At 38.9% G+C, this 24,488-nt stretch overlaps 4 protein-coding genes and 1 pseudogene across 5 annotated transcripts in view; 1 reads left to right on the top strand and 4 right to left on the bottom strand.

Moving 5' to 3' along the window:
* Nucleotides 1–2,346: 2,346 nt before the first annotated feature.
* Nucleotides 2,347–3,096, bottom strand: LOC121740566 (homeobox protein Hox-A7-like). The gene is made up of 2 exons (XM_042133302.1): nt 3,054–3,096; nt 2,347–2,660 (listed from the first exon to the last, which is right to left on the bottom strand). The coding sequence occupies exons 1-2, from the start codon at nt 3,094–3,096 to the stop codon at nt 2,347–2,349; spliced, it is 357 nt and encodes a 118-aa protein (XP_041989236.1).
* A 669-nt stretch (nt 3,097–3,765) lies between these two features.
* LOC121725540 (zinc finger protein 454-like) lies at nt 3,766–4,584 on the top strand. The gene has a single exon (XM_042112547.1). The coding sequence runs from the start codon at nt 3,826–3,828 to the stop codon at nt 4,405–4,407; it is 582 nt and encodes a 193-aa protein (XP_041968481.1). The 5' UTR covers nt 3,766–3,825; the 3' UTR covers nt 4,408–4,584.
* A 22-nt stretch (nt 4,585–4,606) lies between these two features.
* LOC121740567 lies at nt 4,607–5,950 on the bottom strand (annotated as a pseudogene).
* Nucleotides 5,951–6,625: 675 nt separating this feature from the next.
* LOC121725534 (zinc finger protein 808-like) overlaps nt 6,626–24,488 on the bottom strand; it is a 38,298-nt gene continuing 20,435 nt past the window's right edge. Inside the window, exon 5 of one of the 2 annotated variants that reach the window (XM_042112542.1) lies at nt 6,626–7,738. In XM_042112542.1, coding sequence (XP_041968476.1) covers nt 6,663–7,738 — 1,076 coding nt within the window. In that variant the 3' untranslated portion in view covers nt 6,626–6,662. Of the gene's footprint in view, nt 7,739–21,250; nt 22,703–24,488 lie in introns of those variants that run through there. The other variant, XM_042112540.1, reaches the window with a different exon arrangement.
* LOC121725539 (zinc finger protein 260-like) lies at nt 8,920–13,756 on the bottom strand. The gene is made up of 2 exons (XM_042112546.1): nt 13,643–13,756; nt 8,920–10,275 (listed from the first exon to the last, which is right to left on the bottom strand). The coding sequence occupies exon 2, from the start codon at nt 10,271–10,273 to the stop codon at nt 9,131–9,133; it is 1,143 nt and encodes a 380-aa protein (XP_041968480.1). The 5' UTR covers nt 10,274–10,275; nt 13,643–13,756; the 3' UTR covers nt 8,920–9,130.

A 24,488-nucleotide genomic window follows, 5' to 3' on the forward strand; every position in this document is an offset into this window, starting at 1 on the left:
ATAGTCAAAGCCTCAAACACGTGGATTCAACATTAAATACGTAAGTTTTGAATAACGTTTTTTGGGCTTTTCAATCGGTATTTTTGTAAGCTAAAAAGATAATTTATAAGTTTATTAATCCCTTATTCGTTCTATATAAGGCATTAGTGCTAAAAATGTCACATCAATTAATAATTTGGCTATAAAAATTGCATAGCTTTTTACGTGTGTTTACGGTTTCTCATCACTTGAACTATAGTTAATCGATATCATGAACTAATTGACTTTCTTTCCTGTATCATAAAGTGCTTCGAAATAGTCAACAAATAGAAATATTCAAGAAAATAAGCGCACACTACTTGTATGAAAATAAGCACAAAATGGCCACGCGATGACGGGCTAAGACTACATCTATACTATAATACTTATCTATGTTTCGCCACATCCTTACATATTATGCATAATTATTTATTTTCATTTTGTCAAAAATTCAGCCCTCGGATTTTCCTTGACATTGCAAATACACTGACTTGTATCAAAATTACCAAGCCGAAATAAGTAAATAAAAGTTTGTATCATGATTCATGTTTTCAGCTTTGACAGATCATAATTATCTATTAACCTGGTAAATTAAAAAGAACTATTGTAGTGTAACAAATGTATGCGATCAGTGATATTTTAATTTGGTCGCATTATCTACCAGATGACGTATTATATGAATAAGGTGAAAATGACACATTGCAGCCAACATGTCGTATTAAACTTGTACATTGCAATTTCGTCGCCTTATAACAAGAACGAACGAATTGAATGTTATTCACTCGTTGTTCACTTAACGTTGCATTTACTAATCCGCTGTTAAATTTTTACTGTGGGACATAAGTATTTTAACAGTCTGTTTAATTTTCCACAGTCCGTTAAGTAATGCCTTGTTAGGATTTAACAAACAGAGGTTGGTGAAATTGGGTCTAAGACTAATACGACCGAAGAAACTCAGGAAAATGTGGTAAAAACGGGGAAAACATTAGAAAGGGTTTATCTCACGAACTACTGGAGCAATTTTTATAGCAATATTTGGCACTTATATAGAGTAGACCACGTGAAAGGAGTATTTATAGCTATTTTTATTCGAAAATGTACGGTTTCTGTGAAATTCCTAATTTACGCGGGCGAAGCCGCGCGGACATCTAGTTTATTATAATTCGCACGCGATTAGATAGGCCTCGTTGCCAGTGTTATATCTCGGGAGAAGTCAATGAAAGACGGGAGTCGAGCGTGAACTGATTTATTAAAATTGTAACATTGTCAATGCGCATACATAACAAATACAAACCACATTGTGTATTATTTACAGAGATAAGTTTGATTTTGTTAACGCTACGGTAGCGTAGAAATGAAAATTCGCTGCCATTTTAGTATACCTACAGTAGAGTGAGTAGAGTAGCGCAGACACTTTCCTGCAGTAGAAGTATCTATGCTACCGACGCAATAATTACTGAATTATTGCGTTGGTAGCATAGATACTTCTACCTACTTGGCAATAATTTAGCACTGGCCAAATCAGCAAAAACTGGCGGCCTCACCCTTATGTAAAGTACATAATTTTTATTTAAGTTACAGCTACTTGCTTTCGCTTTGTTACAATTAACATTACTTAATAACCACAGATTTAGCACCTCATGTCGTATTCTTAAATTAGCTTCTTCAAAACGTTTTGCTTACAATCAACTACAGTACAGCTTGTATGGACTATGGTCTAAAATTTACTGCAAAATAACTACCTACATAGTTAAAACGTTATAACACGTAAAGGAATAAAATAAAAGAATATAGACGTATAAACCGATTTTATTTCTAGAAGATACCGTAGGTATGCTGATGTCGTACAAAATCATCAGTCTAGAATCTAGATATCAAAATTTATAATAAGTATAGGTACACATAAAAAAAAAAAATTAAAAAGCGCCGCTGTTTTTTTAATTACTTACTGAAATTTATAATCTAGAGCTAGTAGAACCCTAAAATTATCGTAACAACAGTTGCTACCGTTTACACCAAATGCGCTTTAACGCGATTTGTCCCCAGGCACATCATCATATTGCAACCAACCTCTTATGTATCATCTTAGAGTCTAAGGAATTAGTAACCTAATTCCTTAGACTCTAAGATGATACATAAGATGATACATGATACATAACTCCTACGGTCTAAGACTAACCTAACGGTTAGGCTTAGACCGTAGGAGTTAGGACTAAAGTAAACGAAAGCCCAAGTAAAATTTTAAGAGTTGGTCGATAGGCTACTAGGGGACTCGTTAACGTTGTAGTGCATTTGGTAAAAAAAACGGGCATTATTATAAAAACGGCTTTAGTAAAATGGCAATCGGGAGTTTTTGGCAAGTACTACTTCAAGTAACGGTAGGCCGGGATGGCCCTGCGCCAGGGTGGCCGCCGCAGCCGACTCCAGCCCCAGCTCTTGAATCTTCTTCGTCTGCTTCTTTAACTTCATCCTTCTATTCTGGAACCATATCTTGGTCTGCCGCTCCGTTAGACCGAGCACTTTTGCCAACTCCGTACGTCTCCTTCGCGTGAGAAAGTTGTTCGATCGAAACTCTCTTTCTAACTCCGATATTTGATACAACGTGTAGGGCTGTCTACCGGGTTTTTTGTCCCAGGTCGATTCTGGAAATAAAGAGGTATATATTATTATTCCATTCTTATAATTATTTCGTAAACCTTACTTACCCTTAATGTAAGTATATTGCTGAGATTCATCTGTCCGTCTTCTGAGTTCTGATGGCTGGGGAATTATTTCGCTGAAAACGTATTGGTCGTCGCTGAAGTTTTGTTCAAATAATATCAGTGATTAAAAAGTTAGGGCCAAAACAGTCTCTCCAGTGTCCCCATACACTGGAGACACTGTTTTAGCTTATAGCCACAAGAATAGATAGTAGTATGGGTATGGGGGAAATACTTCAATAGTGGTATAGTTATAGTATGGGGGAAGCGCCTCATTAGGTGGTTTGGGGGTACGGGTATGGGGGAAGTATCTCGGTCCTCACTCCTCAGTAGAACGTTGTTCGTCGTGCTGTGCAGACCGCAAACGCCACGAATACATCTTCTCTTCAGAGGCCTCTAGCCTATCGCGAATATGTCGAAATAAAAGACCTACCTAGTTAAGGGGGTGAACGGTGATGGCTTCTCTCGTTTTCAAAAACCTATAATAATTATGTGAATATATTATATCTAAATATATTATCAAAATTAGAATTATATATTATTATTTATTATTACTATCAGAGAAGTTGATTCCTAGGCAGATGGGGGACCTTCGTAATTCGGTCGCGTTACGTCAAACCCAGCTGACAGATCACAATTAACATTGAATTGACACTATCCGACCAAATGACGTTGGTCTGTCAACTGCCTAGGAATCAATTTCCTCGATCGTACAATAAAATTATGACATGAATAAAGGAAACAAAGGAGGTTTAAAACATGAACTTTTTGCACTATTCGAAAGTCAAAATGTTTGTATAATATTTATTTGCATAGCTCTATGTATGATGTTAATAGAAAACCTAATTTACTTAGGTAAGTGCAACAACATTTTCAAATAGATTTACCGGACGCTCGTTTTATTACAAAATAAAAAAGGTGTAACCTAAGCGACTATACATAAATGATAAAAGTAATTCGGAACTGCTGTTTTAAATTTAAACTTATTACAACTCAAGTTATTACACTTACTTCCAGGGGTAAAATTAAAAAGGGGCAATAAGTGGGCAATAAGGAGCGTCTCACAAACAACTGACAATAAGGTCATAAACTAACAAATCTTATTGTTATGATTTCAGGTATTTTTAAAGACAAGTACACTGTAACAACAAAAGAAGACGGGTCAAAGGATTTCACGTGTAAAATGTGCCAACGGGTGTTCAAGAAACAGTGTCTGATTTATCAGCATTACGTGAAGGTGCATTTGAAAATACGGCCCGGGTTTCGGGGTTGCAACCTCTGCGACGTGCGCGTGCTCAGCCACCTGCGGCCGACGCACATGGAGGAGGCTCACGGCATACTCCGGCCCACGTGCAACATCTGCGAAAAGAAATTCGACTACCAGTTTTTACTGTTGAAGCACCAGAGGTCGTACCACATGGGCGAGTTAAACTTCGAGTGCCAAATTTGCAGCAAGAAGTTTGAAGCAAAGAAAGGTTTGAAGAAACATCTTCTCATTCACCAGAATGAGAGACCTTTCCAGTGTACTTTCTGCGAGAAGACGTTTAAATTGGGATACCATTTGGCTCGTCATACTAGGATACATTTGAATGATAAAAGATTCGAGTGCACGGTGTGCGGCGAGCGATTCGTTCAGATGTCTAGCTTGAAATACCACTTGGGGAAGAGGCATCCGGAAGTGGAAAATTAAATTGTCTTGTTTACGATACATTCTTAAAGCATACGTTACCTACTGTATTTTTCTTAAGGAAAACTTACCAAAAGTGTACCTTTTACAGCTTGGCACATTGCATTTGTGATTTGTGACTGATCGCAGCGGGACGATCAGCATTTTTCACAGAAGTTTTCAGATGCACTCTCACCGCGATCATTCACGTGTAATGTAACTTTATAGATTCGTTTTTGAGCATTGCATTACACGTGTAATATAACATTAAAGATTCGACTTTGAGCATTACATTACTATTTTCCTGACTGACGAGCGTTCGCGTGTAATGTAACATTCGATGGAAATGTGTGGTGGGTAACTGACTGTTTTACATTAAAATTGGGTTAAAATATTAAAGTAGAATAGAAAAGTAGGAGGGGTATATATATAAAGGGTAAAAAATATTAAATTGAAGTAGATTATCAAGTATCAACGGCTGTCCTTTTGCAACAAATGATATTTCTTCATGTGGCGTCTAAGTGATCTTTGATTGTCGAAGGTGTTGTCGCAAGCCCTGCACGGCAACGTCGCTCGCTTCTCCCCGTGCTCTCGTACCTCGTGTTCTTTCCTCTTGTCGTATTCTCTAAAGCTTTCGTCGCAATACGCGCATTTTTTTTACGATTTAAAAGTACGGCCCACTCGTGGTCTCTTTTTTTAACCGACTTCCAAAAAACGAGGAGGTTATATATTCGGCTGTGGATATTTATTTATTTTTTTTTATTTTTGTATGTTCGACCACTACTCCGCCGTTTGTGAACCGATTTTCAAAAATTTTATTTTGTTATAATATTAGGTTTCACTCCAATTTGGTCCCATTTTCACAAAAGTGGTGATCTGATGATGGGATCCATGAGTAATCGAGGGAACTCCTCAAAATTTATATGGAAACATATGGTGATTTTGGTTTTTTAGCGTTCGAGTTGAACGCTTTCGTGCATAAAGAGCAGTTAAAATTTCCAGTTTTATGACGGTACTCGTGCGCTCATGTGCTCCGCCAATCTCTTGAAGTGGTTGAAGCCTTCTTGGCCGCAGTACAACGAATCCGAGTCAAATCTAAACGGTACGACGTGATGAAATATTTCTTGTGCTCAACTTGTAAATGTTTTGTAAATTCTGTTAATTCTCTAATTTCTCGTTGACAGAGCCCGCAATTGAGTCCAGTAATATCGAGTCGAACTATAATAAAAATATTGAGTGTCCCTCCATGAACTTGCTGATTTCGTTATTGTGTGTGGTCAGATTCAACTAATATGTATTCTATGTCAGAGTGTGGTTCTTCAAACTGGATGGATGGATCAGCGAAGCGTTCGGAGCAAAAGCTGCAGGCGAAGCCGATAGATCCAGACTGATAGTTAATAGGAGTGGCGTTAGAGTTCTCTAGTATCATTCTTATATTAGCGAGATGCTTAAATGTCTCGAATCGCCTAGTTATCGATGCGATATGTGGGTTTGTACGAATAGTTGTCACTGTAATTGTTCTTCTTTTTGCGGCCGGACTTTGTAACTTGATTTCACCTATAAAATTAAAATTTCATGATAAGTGAACATTTGTAATCTGCTCAGAATTAACAAATAAACTGTTTGTAGGTAATAGGTATATTCGAAGATTACACATATTAAACGAAATTTAAGTATTATAATCGCTAAATCGGCTAATAAAATACCTACTTGAGAAAGTTTCAACCTTTCTTGATGGTCACAAGCCAAATTAATTATAATATCTAATCATGATTAGGTATTTTAATTTGGTGGTCATTTGACACTTCCTAACACGCTTGCCCTCGGCATAATCGATTGCCCTTTAAAATATTATGGTGTCAAAGAGTCAAACACTCTGAAGTTTGAAATAAGTATAATTATTAAGAGTTTGGCTGAAGCATGCGCCCTTAGTTTATCACTAAACATAGCCCGAAACTAAGGTACCATTTCAGTCAGCGAAAACTTAATCAGTGGGTTTCACTACTAGAACACACGATCAAAAGGAAGCAAGATGAAACCCGTAAAGATAAGCACATTTTATTAAATACCTAAGTATAATATGAAATGCCTATTCGATGTTACATGGGTGCAGCTCCATGTTCCGATAGCTCGATTCACATATATTTAATATGTAATGTAATTCCGATTTATTTTATATTTTTACTAACACTAGAATAAGGACTCATTGTTGAAACTAACACTATGGACGAAAATCTGAAATAAATAAATTGAATTGAATAAACATGTGTTAAGTATATTTAAGTGCGTAACACTTGTTGTGTGTGTGCTTTTTTCTTATGACACGTCAGCGTCTTCAACCTGCCGTAAGCTTTAAAACACACGTCACAGGTAAAGTCTCTGCTTTCCGTATGCTTCACCATATGACTTTCGAGTTCTGTTTTTGCGTAAAATCCTTTATTACAGAGGTCGCACAGATGGGGTTTCAACTGTAAGTGGACTCTCGTGGTATGGAGCCGCCAGGCGTGCTTGGTTTCGAAACTCTTGTCGCAGACCTGGCAGTTCACTTTCGGTCCGCGGATGCCGTGAACCTTCAACATGTGCTCGTGCTTCTGCCTTCCTCCTTTGAACCTCTCTTCGCAGTGACCACATTTATAAGGAAGCCTATCCTTCTCGTGATACGATCTATCGTGCAGTCGCTTCTTTCTCGCCGTATCGAAGTTCCTGAAGCATTTATCACAGCTAAAAGTTCCAGTCTTGTGCGCGTCTCTATGCCGGAGAAGAATGTTCTTGTTCACGAATCCGGCTCCGCAATCTTCGCAGACATAATTACCGTAATGCACGTTCATGTGCTCCTGCAGTGCCTTAAACGAATTGAAAATATTCAAGCATATACAACATCTGAGAGATTCGCCGTTGAATTTGAAAGGTAAAATGTGGTTATTTATATCCGAATATATTTCTTTTTCGTGAGCTACTTTTAAATGATTCATCATTTCTTCGAGCGAGTCCAGGATAGATTTACAGATTCTACACGCTAAGTCGGTGATGTCCAGTTTAACAAAGTAGTTGTGCATGTCTTTGCCTTTCATAAAATTCATTTTATCTTGTTCGTGTGCGTCCCATGTGTGTTTCTTCAAGTCAGCTGGATTCGGATACTGCTGAGAGCAAAAGCAGCACGTGTATCCGATACCTCCTCTAGACCTGATAGGAGTTGCGGTAGTGTTGAGTAAGATCTCTCTTATGTTTGTCTGATGTAATTGAATCTCCTTTATTCTACTTCTATGTTCTATTCGTACGTTATTCTTCATTGTGTTAACTAATTCAATTTGTTTCGTCTTTGGTTCTGCTACGTCTTTGGGTTGCCGCTGGGTACCTAGAACAAAAATGCTTTCATGATAATAGCAGCTATTTAAAAATAATATACTTACTGTATACTTAAATACACTATTATATATCAAACCTATATAAGTAGGTATCGCGAACAACGTCAATACATACAAGAAAGCGTAATCAATATTAGTTTTAAGAACTCTGTAAAAATACTGATGAAAAATTATTTAAAATGAGTTTTCTTTTAATACCACCCCATTTTCCTATTATTTTATATTATGCTTTTGAAAAGTTAAAAAATATTTGATTTTTGTAATTCGTAAAGGTCCAGATGTACTTTGGCGACAGTATTCACGTGATTCCTCTTACCAATAACAACATACACAGTAACTTAGATATAAAGTCTGCTTGTATTTGTCTGCCTTGCTAGAGTGACATGACGGACAAATAAACCATGAATAGATGCGCTGCGTAAAATATATACGATTCGAACTGCTCGGACTTTTACTTACAACTTTTTACTGTTCTTGGTGAGTGTTTTCTTGAAATTTTTAGGTCGAAACCATGCCGATATAATAATTAAGCGACCGTTTAATCCAAATTTTTATTGTTCGTGGTGAAGCGTATAGGTGAAGCGTACCGTGAACTTAACACTACTCGTACGTAGACGGTATACCTAATCCAGACCAGTGAAAAGTTGGAGCAAGTGTAAGTCCGAGCAGTTATGAGGAGCACTCCCAAGGAGCGGTTTTGCCCTCCACCGCGAGATCACAAGCAATTGTAGTTTTAAATGACATACAATTGCTTGTGGTCTCGCGGTGCAGCGACCAAACCGCTCGTTTGCGCGGACGCATATAAATCGGCCCTTGGGCGTAGTGAGGTACAGGCAGGGGCGGCAGCCTTTCTGACCTTTCTGACCATAGAGAAAAATAAACATACTGGATAGGTGTTACCTAATCGCTCTGCCCCGGTGTATGTTTATTTTTCTCTATGGCTCTGCCGGTCGGACTGATCGCAGGCCGTTTAACCTGCAGTCCAAACAACTTGTAAGTTGTGTTGTAGTCCGGACTTTTGCAATAACACGGGCGTGCACAATACTCTAGGACTCCTTTGTTTTAGTTTATAAACGTTTTATCAGTTCTACAAGGCCCCAACTGTTGGAGTTTGCAAAGCTAAGCTAAAATTACTAATAAGTAGGTAATGGTAAAAAACTGCAAATTTTTTAAATGACTCTGTATAATAAAATGGTATGGATTTACATTTATGTATTATCATGTTCAAAAGCAGCGCGGCAGCGGCTGTTGCATCCGACAGTTGTGGAAACAGTTAGCGCCCAAAGCCAACCAGCACTAGCAGCATCACTAGGCACACCTAGTTGGCTTGTTTCTGGTCGGACAACATTTTCAGTAACGCAGCGACATCCGAGTGACGCAAACTACACTTCTTCTCCATGCTTCGAACGCATATGACTCCTCCAGGAACATTTCTGAACAAAAGCTTGACCACAGTGAGAGCAGGCGAATCGTCGATCGTCATTGTGTATCCTCATATGCTCCCGTAAAGTATGTTTCCTTCCGTATGCTTTGAAGCAAACATCGCACCTGTACTGTCTGGTCCCCGTGTGCTTCGCCATGTGTCTCGTCAAGTTGCTTTTACTGAAGAACCTCATATCACACTCGGCACATTTATGTTTTCTTTCCAATAAATGATCCTTTTTTGTGTGACTAGTTAGAGCGCGCTGGTTGTCGAACGTCCGGTCGCACGCTTGACACTTTAATACTACCGGCGGTGCGCCGTGGACCTTCACCATGTGATCCACTTTCTTCCAATAATCTAGGAAACGCTCGTCACAAACGGAGCACTTGTTTCTTTTCCCCATCCCGAGGTGAATTCGTTTTTCGTGGCCGCGTAGTTTTTCGGGATTTGAGAATGTCTTGTCGCACTGACTGCACTGAACTTCATCCGTCTTATGTCTTCTCAGATGCACCTGAAGAAGCTTGTGAGTCATGAACGCCCGAGCGCAAACGGTGCAGATATGATTACCGTAGTGTAAACTCATGTGCTCCTGCAATTGTTTGAAGCTCGAGTACTCTACCGTACAAACCGCACACCTCAACTCCGGGGAATCGAACTTGAAAGGAACTATCGAAGATCTCACGTCGGTAAATATTTCTTTGTGGTGATCGTTTTTGAGGTGCATCATCAGATCTTCTAGCGACGATAGATCCTTATCGCAAAGGGCACAATTTAAAAACGTTATATCGAGTTTGACGACATGTTCGACGAGTTTCTCGGACATTAACTTTATTAACTTATCGCTGTTGTGTTCGTTGAGAAAATGTTTTTTTAAATTTTTCGCGTCCTGGTATTGGTCGGAGCAGAAGGCGCAGCCGTAGCCGAAGGTGTCTCTGCCTCGTATCGGGTTCGCATTCGAGTTAAGTAAAACGGTCTGCAAATTTTGTAAATTTTTCTTAATCTCATTCGGCCCATCCTGGCGGCGGTCTATGTTACCATTTCTTACGACTTTCACGTCCACGCTACGGTCCGGTTTGTGCCTTGAAATGATTATTGTTCGCATACCTATAAAGAAGACAGACGAATTAATTATTATATTAGCTAACAAAGTTTTTCAAGTTTGCGGTTTAGTGTTTATCCATTGGCAGTATGGAGTTGAACAAGCGGGTGTATAAATTTTACACAACTTTTCTTCCTAATCTTTAAATATAGAGTCTGGGTTAAAGATGTGTTAAGCGGTAGATAGCATTAGGTGTATCAGAATAACATCAGTGCAGTTATGTCTGGTTGCAGAGTTTTTGTGACTGAAGTTTATTTATTCATCAGCGCTTTTGATTGGCTTACATCAAAATGTTAGCCAATCAACAACTCTGTCGAATAAATAAAATCATGTCCAAAAAATTAAGAAACCGAGCATAAAAGTAAAGTCAGATGTTCGATTTTTCGTTCGTTCAAATGAAATAAACTTTCATAAGTAAGTATTATATTTTATAATAATGCGTTTCTATAAAGTTATTATCAATAAAGAGCGATTTTAATGTAGGTAGGACAAATTAGCAAACAACAAGGTAGAGAAAATTTTAACGTAAGTACCTAAATGGTTTCTTATTCGTACTGCGCCATAAGGGGAATGCATACACACATAAATACATGCTTTTGAAAAACGTAGCCCTCTTTCTGGCGCAGTCAGGTTAAGAAGAAATGTAATGTTAAGTATACAGGGTGTAACAAATATAAGTGATAATACTTTAGGGTGTGTACGTGTTCCTTGTAGAGAGTTCACTGTGAAAGTAGCAGCGCTGAAAGACCAAAATTTTTTTTCACTTTTGTATGGGGAAACTCGTGACGCTCGGGCCCTTGCCCGTACAAAAGTGAAAAAAAAAGTTCGTCTTTCAGAGCTGCTACTTTCACAGTGAACTCTCTATAAGGAACACGTACACACCCTAAAGTATTATCACTTATTTTTGTTACACGCTGTATATTTAAGATGAATATAAGAATTTCAATAAAATATAGAACGGAACGAATATTTATATGCATCTTACCTATTGACTATTGAGCTCCCTTAGGGTATACCTAAGTAGGTACATCAGGTAAGTAAAAAGCTATTAAAATTGATACTTTTTACTTATTAAAGTACTATTGTCTATTCTGTGCATATTAGTACTAAATAAAATAAACTGTATCATAATTTACTGTACAGAGCGAACTAAGAATACGGTCAGTTTTTTACATCATAATATCGATATTTTTAAACTAAGGGAGATCGCAGACGGCACACTTTTCGTGTGATCGAGTCTGCAGCGCACATACAATTTGCATGGCTTATGATCGTAGACGCGGTATAAGTTATTACTCTCTTCGACCATTAGTTTAAAAATATCTCTTTCTGAATAGGGTCTAACTAAGACCCCAATCAAAATGCAGAATTTGTTAAAAATGTATGTGCCATAGCCTGTGACAACTGACAAGCTTTTGGTGGTCCAGCGACCACACATGGCCTCAGTAGAATTGCGAAAGTATATAAAAACTGTGGAGATAAACTGAAGGTACCGTTCCGATCTTTAGAAACCGCGGCTAGCAGCGACCGACAAAAATCTATACTAATATTATAAAGCGGAAGAGTTAGTTTGTTTGTTTGAACGCGCTAATCTCAGGAACTACTGGTCCGATTTGAAAAATTCTTTCAGTGTTAGATAGTCCATTTATCGAGGAAGGCTATAGGCTATATTTTATCACGCTAAGACTAACAAGAGCGAAGAAATAGAGGAAAGTGTGGAAAAAACGGAATGAATTTATTTGAGATGGTTTATTTGAACGCGCTAATCTCAGGAACTACTGGTCCAATTTGAAAAATTCTTTAAGTGTTAGATAGCCCATTTATCGACAAAGGCTATATTTTATCACGATAAGACTAATAGAAGCGAAGAAATAGAGGAAAGCGTGGAAAAAACGGGGGAAATTATTTGAATGGGCTTATCTCACGAACTACTGGGGCAATGTTTCTGTCATTTGGCACAGATAAGAAGTAGACTACGTGAAGGATCATAGGCTATTTTTTGTAATAGACTAATATGTCTGTGAAATAAATATTTACGCGGGCGAAGCTGCGCGGAAGTTCGGGCCGTTATATTTTGCGAGGTCACGACATCACGCGTAAATGGCACCCATTTTGTTGAAATTTGATATTATAAAAATACTTTGAGTCCCAAAAAAGAACATAGGATACATTTTGTCCCGGAAAAATGTACGGTTACTGCACAATATAAGTACTGTTATGATTTGCGCGTAAACTATTCAATCTATTTTGATGGAATTTGGTATGGAGATACTTTGAGTCTTGGGAAAGGACAAGGAATACTAATTTTGTCCCGGAAAATGTACGGTTCCCGTACAATAAACTTTTATGATTATCACTCAAACCAGGGCTTCCCAAACTGATTAGTACTGTGACGCCCTTGGGACTTTGCCATTTCTTTACGACGCCTCTCAACCCAGCCCCCAAGAATACTTTCTAATTTTAGAACTAGCCTACCCAACATAGGTTATCATAACACACTATTTGGACATTTATATTTTTATTAGGAAATAATGACCAAATCAAAACACAAGCATAAGCCAGCAAGGCTGGCTAAAGTGAAGGATGCGCTTGCTTTTCTGAGCATAGCTTCTGAAACCGGGGATATAGACTGCCCGGGATGTATGAGAGACATAATGGGCGAGGCGTTTACTCGATTTGGTTGTGTTGACATGCGACGCCCTTGGGACAATGTTGAACAGTTAGTGAAGCCCTGGCCTAAACTATTTAATCTATTTTGATGAAATTTGGCATGGAGATTAGAGATACTAATTTGAATCTGGGACAAGGAATGTCTTTGTCCCGGAAAAATGTGCGGTTCCCACACAATATACTTTTCTGATTTGCGCGTAAACGATTCAAGCGATGTACGGGAACAACTATAAACTAAAGTCCACGCGGACGAAGTCGCGGGCAACAGCTAGTCAAATATAATGCCACTTTAAGGCATATACTATAGTCCTAAAAATTCAAATAAAATCCTATAGTCTATGTCATAAAGCGGCATTTTATTTGAATGCCATGCTAGGGTCGCTGAAGCTACGTGAGTAAGCTGTTCCCGTACGCGCGAAATCAAACTAAACTGCCGACTGACACACATTTTAGACACGTGTAAAAACGTTAAGTTACCTCTTCACAATGGTCCATCCTGGCCAATTACAAGCCATCGCCATTGCGTAGACGGGGTAGTGGTGTATGATGGCGGACGATGGTCATGTCAGTATCGTGTGTCTACACAATGGCTATGGCCTTCAGTGGGCCAGCATGGTTCGTTGTAAGGAGGCACCACCAACACATGACTATACAATATTCACAAAATATATATAATGTAAGTAGGTACAAATAATTACTAACTTTTCGTAATAATCAGGTTATAGACTATGTTTGACCATCAAATGATTTTTTAAGGCAAGACTTTTGGCGAAGATTTGGCCGCATTCGGTACACTTCAATCCTCGCTCCTCGAAATGAATCCGCCTCACGTGCTCCTTCAGCGTCTTCGACCTCCCGTACGATTTGAAGCATATCTCACATTTGTACTCCCTGGTACCCGTGTGCTTCACCATGTGGTCGGTCAATTCACATTTCGAGAAAAATTTCATTTCGCACGTCGCACATTCGTGTAGCCGCTGCATGAGGTGAAACCTCTTCGTGTGCAGGACGAATGCCTGCTGAGAGGCGAAAGTCTTGTCGCAGGCTTTGCATATTTTCGCCGGGCCGACGATCCCGTGCACTTTGGCTAGATGCTCATTTTTATGGTAGCTCTCCGTGAATCTTTCGCCGCAGTAGCCACACTTGTGCGGCGGGACGGAGCTGCCGTGGACGATACGTTCGTGCCACTTTCTCTTCCTTATAGTGTCGAAAACTTTGGGGCACTTCCCGCAGTCGAACGTGCCGATTACGTGCGCCGTCGTGTGATTATTCAGCAGACGTTTGCTCACGAATCCGGCGTCGCAGACCTCGCACACGTAGTTTCTGAAGTGCGTGTTCATGTGCTCCTGGAGCGCTTTAAACTTATTGTAAACGTTGCCGCATATGAAACACATCAGCGTCTCGCCGGTGAACTTGAACGGTACTATGTGACTTTTTATATCTGTGCTTACATTACGGTAGTGCTGATATTTTAAATGTTCGACTAGTGGTTCCAGGAGTTCGAAACCCGCGCTACATATGGAACATTTTAGCGAGGTTATGTCCAGTTTTACTATGAAATTGTACATATCGCACCGTTTCATATACTTCGCTTTAGATTCTCGGTCGTGGAAGTCGATGGTATGTTTTTTTAAGTCGGCGGGATTAGGATACTGATTTAGACAGAAGCAACAAGCGTAGCCGATACCACCTCGACACCGAATGGGAGTCGCGTTAGAACACAGGATGATCTCTCGTATGTTGTTTCTATGCTTTTCTAATTCTTCACCTCTGCTCGCTTGGTTGTCGCTAGGCTCCATCGAGAGCTTATCTGTTTTAGTTTTATCGTTCTTTTTCGCAGTTTTGCAGGTGGCACCTACAAATAAAATCAAAATTGTATGAGGATGCTGACATTCAAGTTACTTTTTATTTTTGTTTATATTATTTTGCTAATGATATAGGAAGTTCGAAGTATACTTAAATAAATAATAAAAATCCAAAAAACTTAGTTGAAGAAAATCCTATCACGTTGGATATAATTGGGTAGATGAGTATCTTACTCGTAATGTAAGTACCGTATGTAATAAGTATTAAGGCGAGGTATACGCGCTTTAATTATAATGTTGACAACGCGGAGCCGCAAAGCCAAGTCTTGCCGCAAGAGGGGTGAGATACAGAGGGCTTCCAACTGGGAAAGAAGAAGAAGCCCACCTCCCGTAACTATTCCGCACGCACCCCATGTACCCGAGCCGCAGAGTGAGGTCCCCGTAAAAATTCCGCCTGCGCTGATCGGGATGGAGGTCGAGGACGTCGTGGACTACATCAGTAAGATGAGCCATTACATCAGTAAGAAGACTTGAGGGTCGTTGTGCCTCCACTTGAGGGCGAGAATCTGCAGTCTCGTCACAACTCACAAGGAGTACTTCAGTGTCTTTGCGGTGAGAGTACCGGCGCATCTCCTATCGACCTTTAGTGTCTAAACACACCATGCCAACGTTCCGCGGCGGAAGTTCGGCATGATTCCGCCTGCAATGTATTTTAAATTACCGTTGACACACCATGCCGAAATTCCGTCGTGTTGTATTGTATGCGTTTGACATTGCTGACGAAATCATGCCGAACTTCCGCCGCGGAACTTCGGCATGGTGTGTTTAGACTTTAGACACTTAAAGTAGAAAAATCCTCACCCCGACAAGTGTGATCTACCGGATGTTCAGAGGAAAACTCCGGAATAAAGCGCGGGTCAAGACGCCGACAACTCGTAATAAAGTGTAGTTTTAAGTAGGTATTTAATAATATTATGTATGTGTACGTCGCAGTCGACTGGTTAAAAAAGTCATTCAATCAAACAACTAGCCATTTGACTGAACAACGCCATTCAATCACACGGCTATACGTCGTTTAGCCGACTTGTTGATTGCAACGTTCAACACTACAGCTAGATGATGCTTAGTAAGGTAACCATTAGTTTAGTGCTATTGTTATACAAGCGTAATGATAACAAGCAGATTATTGTATTCTAACTCATTTTGAATTAGAATACAATAATCTGTGAATACAATAAATTGACAATCGCAATAAATACCTTGGTGATGTTCAGTCAAAGGGCTAGCTGTTTGATTGAACGGCTATTTAAACCAGTTTGCTGCGATATGTGACGTTAGGTATATGAGCCATGTAGCCTTAAATATATGGTAAGTAAATAATAAATACATACCTAATTAGTAATTTTATTTACAATGGTTATTCAATTCGAGTGATTCGCACCAAAGAGAACTTTGGAAGTGTAGGGATTAGCACTGATCGTTTGAGTTGTAAAACTTCTTTTTTTAACCTTTTACACGTGTACGTATATCGGCCTTCTGTTATTATTATTCGAAAAAAGGGGTTGAAAATTGAAAACTTATAACAAAATTCTACGCTCAAAGCATATATTTCAGAAATGTTTACATTCATTAACATATTTACAGTATGTCCGTCCGTAACATACGTAGAGTACAGCACGTCCATATTGTTAATAGCGCTCGGCTATAGTCGTTCATTATTCATTCAAATAAAAAAGACTTCTAATCATTATTAGTGGAATAGTCATACCGTAGGTACATAAATTAGTTTTAATTAAAAATGTTTTCCTTACTAATAAAAAGTTACACAGTGTAAACAGAAGCTTACAAAATTTTTTGTACCAAGACTAAGCCCGGCCGCACATTCTCCGAAACTGATCAGAAACAGTTGAACGTCCTGTCTGTCGCTGTCTCTTACATTTTGTACTGAGCCGAGTGAGCTCGAACTCACCGGAAGGATATTTCGGATAGTGTGCGGGGTGGCAGTCCGGCGAAAGTCAACTGTTTGTGATCAGAATTCGGACAATGTGCGGCCGGGCTTAATCTCCTCGGCTGTCAAGCATTCTAATGTATCGAGAAAGTACAAAACATAGTGTAACTTGATGTCTCTATATTTTTATTAGTAAGGAAGAACATATTATATTTTCAATGAACCCACTCGCACAGATCTGTGTTAAAATTTACTCTGGAAGAAATAATATAAGTAATTAAGTACCTACCTATACCCAAAGATTGTTCAAAAGTGACTTTTCGATCATTGCCGCAAGCGACCGCGACCGAGAAAAAATCGAATACCAGGTCATTATTCATGACTGTAGGCATAGTGTATAGGTTATAATTATTATAAGGTTTCATTTTCTACCGACATTGCTCTAGCGACGCAGGCCGCTCCTGCATGCGTAGAGTAAGATGAAACCTATAGCGTATGCCATAAGTGGCATTTTATTTAAGTTTTTGTCGGTCGCGGTCGCTTGCCACGTCAATTGAACCGCTAACATACTATTTAAGCTCAAATCTGTGCGAATGGACCTAATATTTTAAACTGGCATAACCAATAAATTACTAAAATATTATAACAAACTTATTAGAGAAGTTTATAGATTTTTATAACTATGTACTATTTGTATATTCTACAGTCTACACAATATATTAAAACTATCAAATCGAATCGAATATATATCTATGTAAGTCTTTTATTTAGATTGTCGATATCTGCATTGCGTGTTTTACTATTTTTGAGAATCGTGACCCCCTCCCAAATCTCGTTATAATTATTTATAACTTATAAACCATACACAACTTTAACCCCCTTATTTAATAAAAGGCTGGTCCGTATTCAAAGGTAAGTTCTAGTCTATAAGTAGCAAATTATGAAGTGATGCTGATAGGTATGGAGTTATAAAAACTCCACGTCGCTGGTACATTGACAGGAGGTACCCAAACAGAGGATTAGTTTAATTAGATTTTCTCAAGTACTATACAGGGCGACTGGAAATTAGTGGCGGAGCCGTTAAGGGGAGGTAGTCTAGGGTTATTCTGACAGATATCACTATGAGACCTACTGTGCTTACTTAACCCTTTCCAAAATATTCCTACTTAAGGAGTGTAACCAAAAAATCGTACTAAAAATTTTCAAATAGTAATAAATCCTAAAAAAAATGATTTTTGCCTACTTTTTTTTTTGTTTTGCAACAAAGATATTCCAAATAAGTAATTTTAATTGTTAGAACTTCGTAATTTTCATTATTTTTTGCAAAAATTGCTAAACAAAAACGGAAAATGTAAAAAACAAATCTTTGATGGCTGAAAAAACATCAATTTACTTAAAAAAGTCACCCATTATTATTACGTACAAAATAATTAAAAAACTTCTACGTTTCGTTTCCTTTCAAATGAGATATTAAAATCCAAAATCAGTTGAGAAACCATCAAGATAAGACTGTTGTAACGCTTCAACTCCTAAGCGGCCACATGTGGCCCCGAGAACAATACATTTCCAAGAACCCACGAAATCCTAAAAAATGTGATTTTTGCTTACTTTTTTTTTGTTTTGCAACAAAGATATTCTAAATAAGTAATATTAATTATTAAAACTTCGTAACTTTCATTATTTTATGCAAAAAATGCTAAACAAAAACGGAAAATGTAAAAAACAAATCTTTGATGGCCTAAAAAACATCAGTCACTCTTTATTATTGTGTACAAAGTACAAAATTATTAAAAAAACTTCTACGTTTTGTTCCCTTTCAAAGGAGATATTAAATTCCAAAATCGGTTAAAGAACAATGAAGATATGGTCAATAAAAAAAAAACCGTAGAACCCGCCCGAAGTGTTCCGAGAACAAAGGACTCGGTCGACGGTCAGGAGTCGAGCATGCCCCTCCGGCCTCCCTCTGTCTCAGTCCGCTCTAACAGTTAACTGTGTTCGGATGTGCTTACTTTCTCTCAGATTTCCTGGACTTTTGTATTAATTGATTTTCTTCCCGACAACTTGGACTGCGCCCTGGTTTCTGTGACTCCTTAGGATTTGACTTTGTTGTTTATCGGACCAATAATGGCAGAAAGAACATCGTTTAGTAACGAAGAATACGCAGATATTCTATTTTATTACGGAGCTGCTAGAGGAAACGCTGAACAAGCTCGTCGTGAATATGGCGAAATATTCCCTAATCGTCGACTGCCTGATGCCCGCGTATTCTCCCGAACATTCCGACGGATGCGAGAGCGCGGAACCGTCGTAAGATACCAAGGTAAGAGAAAATTATTATTAAAGCATGTTCAAACCAGAGATTTCTCCGTACAAAATGTAGAATTTTTTTGTTCTAGTGCTTTCGATAATCTGTCCAGCTATAAAAAATAAACCTTCTCTATCACTCTTATTAAGTCGCCCTTTAAATTGTGAGATTGCAAAACAATAATTAATGTTACTGTACATACAATTAGTCAGTGCAAAGACACAGAAATGGGTGCCATAAATCATACAAGTAAGATAACGGATATCACTTCCTCTCTCGCACTTACTTTAAAGGGTGACGACTGATGTCACAAGTTGTCACAAGTTGCACTTAATTAAAGAACCTTTACGTTTTCAGGTGACGCAGGTAGACCTCGACTGGAAGTCGGGGACGACGAAGAGGAAATTTTAAATCATTTCCAAATAGACCCTACGCTGTCTACAAGAATGATAGCTCGTCGTATGGGACGCTCTCAATGGAAGGTGTGGTACACTCTACACGAAAATGACCTCCATCCTTACCATTACACACCTGTTCAGGCCATAGAAGAAGGAGATCCTTTCAGAAGGATGCAGTTTTGCAGATTCTTACTAAATGCGGACGTTGAAGATAGAAATTATCTTAAAAGAATTTTATGGACTGACGAGTCCAAGTTTGATAAGGACGGTATTACAAATTATCACAACGCTCATTATTGGAGCGTACGTGCAATGGGTAATCCACACCTAAAAAGGCAAAAAGGTTCACAGAGAAGGTTTAATCTGAATGTGTGGATGGGAATAATTAATAACCGCTTGATTGGACCACATTTCCTACCGCAAAACCTCAATGGGGTTGAATATGAAAGTTTTCTGAGGAATGTTTTTCATGAATTAATGGAAGACATGCCGTTAGAAACGAGGCAAAACATGATATTCATGCATGATGGCTGTCCTGCGCATTTCAGGCTAGATGTGAGAAGTTGGCTAGACCAACATTTCCCCGACCGATGGATAGGTAGAGGTGGTCCAATACCATGGCCGGCACGTAGCCCCGACATCACACCCATGGACTTCTTCGTTTGGGGTCGAATGAAATCTTTAGTTTATGCCACAGACGTCCCTGTACCAAACATTGAAGACTTGCGCAACCGAATTATAAACGCAGCGCAGGAAATTCAAAGTGAACTTACAGACTCAAGGGTTGTGAAAACGGGTGTCGTAAGAAGAGCACGAGCTTGTATTAGGAATAATGGTGGGCACTTTGAAAATGAATTATAAACAGTTTTTTTTCAATAAACTTTTTCTTTAGTAGTTTGGTTTTTTTATTTAATTTTTATTTTTTATAATACTTCGATCGCAGGAATCCCAGACACAATATTAGATATTCAATTGTTACGCGGCAGCCGGCTTCCGCGAGGGCGTCGAAAGGTTTAAACAGGATTTTCTCATCTTGATGGTTTCTTAGCCGATTTTGGATTTTAATATCTCATTTGAATGGGAACGAAACAGAAGTTTCTTAATTATTTTATACGTAATAATAATGGGTGACATTTTAAAGTAAATTGATGTTTATTCAGCCATCAAAGATTTGTTTTTTACATTTTCCGTTTTTATTTAGCAGTTTTTGCATAAAATAATGAAAGTTACGAAGTTTTAACAATTAATATTACTTATTTAGAATATCTTTGTTGCAAAACAAAAAAAAAAGTAGACCAAAATCAAATTTTTTAGGGTTTCGCGGATTCTTGGAAATGTATTGTTCTCGGGGCCACATGTGGCCGCTTAGGAGTTGAAGCGTTACAACAGTCTTATCTTGATGGTTTCTCAACTGATTTTGGATTTTAATATCTCATTTGAAAGGAAACGAAACGTAGAAGTTTTTTAATTATTTTGTACGTAATAATAATGGGTGACTTTTTTAAGTAAATTGATGTTTTTTCAGCCATCAAAGATTTGTTTTTTACATTTTCCGTTTTTGTTTAGCAATTTTTGCAAAAAATAATGAAAATTACGAAGTTCTAACAATTAAAATTACTTATTTGGAATATCTTTGTTGCAAAACAAAAAAAAAAGTAGGCAAAAATCATTTTTTTTAGGATTTATTACTATTTGAAAATTTTTAGTACGATTTTTTGGTTACACTCCTTAAGTAGGAATATTTTGGAAAGGGTTAAGTAAGCACAGTAGGTCTCATAGTGATATCTGTCAGAATAACCCTAGACTACCTCCCCTTAACGGCTCCGCCACTAATTTCCAGTCGCCCTGTATAATACAGATTAATACCATAAATGCCAAAATGCCAAATACCAAAAATGTTGCGAGAAGCGTGCGCGTTTTAACGCACGCATTACGCACACTGACGTTTTTGACACTTGTTGATGTATAATTTAGGAGCGTTTTTATTTCGTCTAACGTTTAATAATGCTTTAGCGTTTTAAGCGTTAGCCAATCAAAACCACTAGTAAATAGTTAAACTCGAGCCAAAAATCTTCAGTAACCGGCCGAAAGAAATTTATTTGACACGCGGAGTCTGCTTTACAGTAAGAGTATAGCGATTAGCGAGTAATCTGTCCCCACAATGTAAATAATAATAAATTTAAACTTCTTCGTCATGTTTGGATCGCATATGCGACCGCCAACTACACTTCTGTATGAACGCTAGGCCGCAATGTTCACATTTGAAGCGCCTGTCGTCCTTGTGGATTTTAACATGCTCCCGCAACGACTTCTTCCGAGGGAACGTCTTGAGACAGTAGTCGCATAGAAACTGTCGCAACCCCGTGTGTTTCACGTGGTGGTTCTGCAGCTCCGCCTTCGTGAAAAACGTCTTCTCGCACTCCGTACACTTGTGCGGTTTGTCCATCAGGTGCACCTTCTTCACGTGCGTCGTTAATCTCCTTTGGCCTACGAAGCTCTGGTCGCAGACCTGGCATTTGATCATCGGGGGCGACACGCCGTGGGCCTCGTAGAGATGCTTCTCCTTCTTTCTGTAGCAGTTGAACATCTCCTGGCAGTACCCACATTTGTGGCAGAACCTGTTGTGGACGAGTTTCTCGTGGTACTTCCTCTTGTTGAGCGTCTTAAACTCCTTGTCGCACAGGCCGCACTTGACCGCACCGGTGACGTGGGCGGCGGCCGCGTGTCGTTTGAGGTCGGTGATGTTCATGTAGCCCGCGTTGCACACTTCGCAAATATAATTTCTGTAGTGCGTGTGCATGTGCTGCATGTACGACTTTAACTTGAGATAAATGTTGCCGCACACGAAGCAACTCAGCTTTTCGCCCTCGAACGTGACCGGCAGTATTCGATTCTTTATATCCGTGTGTAATTTCCTACCGTGGAGGTTGTTCAGATGTTCTATCATCGCGTCTAAATTTTCCGCGTTCCAGGTGCAAAGTTTACATTCGAGTCCCGTGACGTCGACTTTCATATTGTATTTGCGGAGTTCGAAACGCTCGATGAATTCTAGTTTGGTCGCTTCGCTGTGTTTTTCGAGCGAATGTGTTTTTAGGTATCCGGCGTTCATGAAATTACTGGGACAGTAGCTACAGAGGTACCCGAGATCCGAGTGACCGCGGATCGGCGTGGCATTAGTATTCATCAAAATTTCGAGAACGTTATAACGATGTTTCGCAAGTGGTGATTGGTCTCCTGCAATAGCTCCTCTGTTAACTCCTTTGTTAGCTGGAGGCTTTAACACTATATTGATCGTGCGCCCAGCACCTACAAATAAAAAATATCTATTAAGTATTTAAGCTTTTGGACACGCGTCCGTCTATTTTCTACATTTAAATAAAAACATAAGTTTGTTTATCCCACACTTAATAACAATAATTTAAGAGCAAATACTTTGTGTCCATTAAAAGTTTATTTTCTTTATTTAGTATTTACTCACGAATGGTTTAACTTTAAGAGTCCAGTAGACTTCTCAACCCTAATTTATAGATAAAAGCATTGTTTAAAAAAAACTGTTGAATTTCGAGAGTAGGTACAATAGTTATTATATCTTTGATTACGACAAAGATTAAAATTTTAAAAATAATGTGAAAAAAGAAACACTAGGTATACTCTAACCCCCTGCACCCGGAAAGGTGCGTAAATCGTAACGTTTTCGGATTGGCTACCGAATGGTCGGCGCAACAGAAGCGACCCAAGAAATGGCGACAAAGAGCGCATCGAGTGCATCAAAAAGTACTGTAGGCTGCAATATAACTAATATTACTCTAACCCCATAACTAGTTAATAAATTACGTTTGTATGTAATATTAGAAAATTCATGTGACATAGACAGTGAATCTTAAATACTGTGTAAATATTCTTATTAGTCAGAAGGAGAACAATCTAAACTACATATTAGCTATTATTATAGTAACACTTTTAATAAAGATTTCGATCGTATTGTTTAATTTAAATCGTTATTGCTTTTTAAAAAAGTGATATCGGTGCAAAGTGTGTATAAAATAAAAACAAAAAGGACCTTATTTAAATGAATTTATAATTTTAAGGAATGCTGGTTAAAGTGATCTGCTAGTTTTCGTAGTAATTAAGTAGATACCCGATAAGCGATAAATAATATGCGTATTTTACAGCTACACATCTTCGCCATGCTTGGCGCGCATGTGGCCACGCCAGCTGCACTTCTGCACGAAAGCCTGCCCGCAATGTTCGCACTTGAAGCGCCTGTCGTCGGCGTGTATACGCAGGTGTTCGATCAAGGTCTTCCTGCGTCCGTACGCTTTGAGACACACTTCGCAGACGAACTCCTTCACCCCCGTATGCTTCACCATGTGCGTTTTCAATTCGTGTCCGGTGAAGAAGTTTTTATCGCACTGCGTGCATTTAAACCTTTTCAGCATCAGATGATCCCTCTGCCTGTGTGTCGTCAGAGCGGCCTGATTCGTGAAAGTCTTCTCGCAAGCCTGACATTTCAAAGTCTGGTGAAGGAAGCCGTGCTCCTGTTGCACGTGTCGGTCGCGTTTTCTGCCACAGTTGAACCTCTCTTTGCAGAAGGGGCACACGTTCATCAATCTCTGCTTCTCGCTACCGTGTGCGTAGTTTTCGTGTGAGATTTTATTCGCTACGGTCTTGAACACTTTCGAGCATTGGCCGCAACTGAAGGATCCTAGCTTATGTGTTTCGCTATGCAATTGAAGATGACTGCGGGTCACGTAGCCGGCGTTACACACGTCGCAGCAGTAGTTCCTGAAGTGCACGTGCATGTGCTCCACTAATATTTTGAATCGGCTGAATTGGCTCGAGCAAATGCAGCATGTAAAGTTTTCGCTATCCAATTTAAACGGAATTATCTGTTTAGGGATGTCGTTGTACATAATCTTTTTATGAATATTTTGAAGGTGACCGATCAAACTTTCGAGAGAATCCATCGGTTCTAAACAGAGTTTACAAATTAAGCCCGCTATGTCCAGTTTCACGACGAATCGGGCGACATTGACGCGTGTTAAAAAATGGCTTTCATTGAAACCGGCGTGAGATTCTAGGTTGTGCATCT

This window comes from Aricia agestis, chromosome 3 (genome assembly GCF_905147365.1).
Source record: "Aricia agestis chromosome 3, ilAriAges1.1, whole genome shotgun sequence".
In the NCBI taxonomy this organism is placed as follows: Eukaryota; Metazoa; Arthropoda; class Insecta; order Lepidoptera; family Lycaenidae; genus Aricia; species Aricia agestis.

Bases quoted from the DNA above. Each gene is read 5' to 3' on its own strand.
- LOC121725539 (XM_042112546.1), bottom strand. From the start codon at position 10,273: ATGCGAACAATAATCATTTCAAGGCACAAACCGGACCGTAGCGTGGAC.
- LOC121725540 (XM_042112547.1), top strand. From the start codon at position 3,826: ATGATTTCAGGTATTTTTAAAGACAAGTACACTGTAACAACAAAAGAA.
- LOC121740566 (XM_042133302.1), bottom strand. From the start codon at position 3,096: ATGTATTCGTGGCGTTTGCGGTCTGCACAGCACGACGAACAAC. The intron at 2,661-3,053 runs GTTCTACTGAGG...CTTTATTTCCAG, and splicing joins TGCACAGCACGACGAACAAC to AATCGACCTGGGACAAAAAA.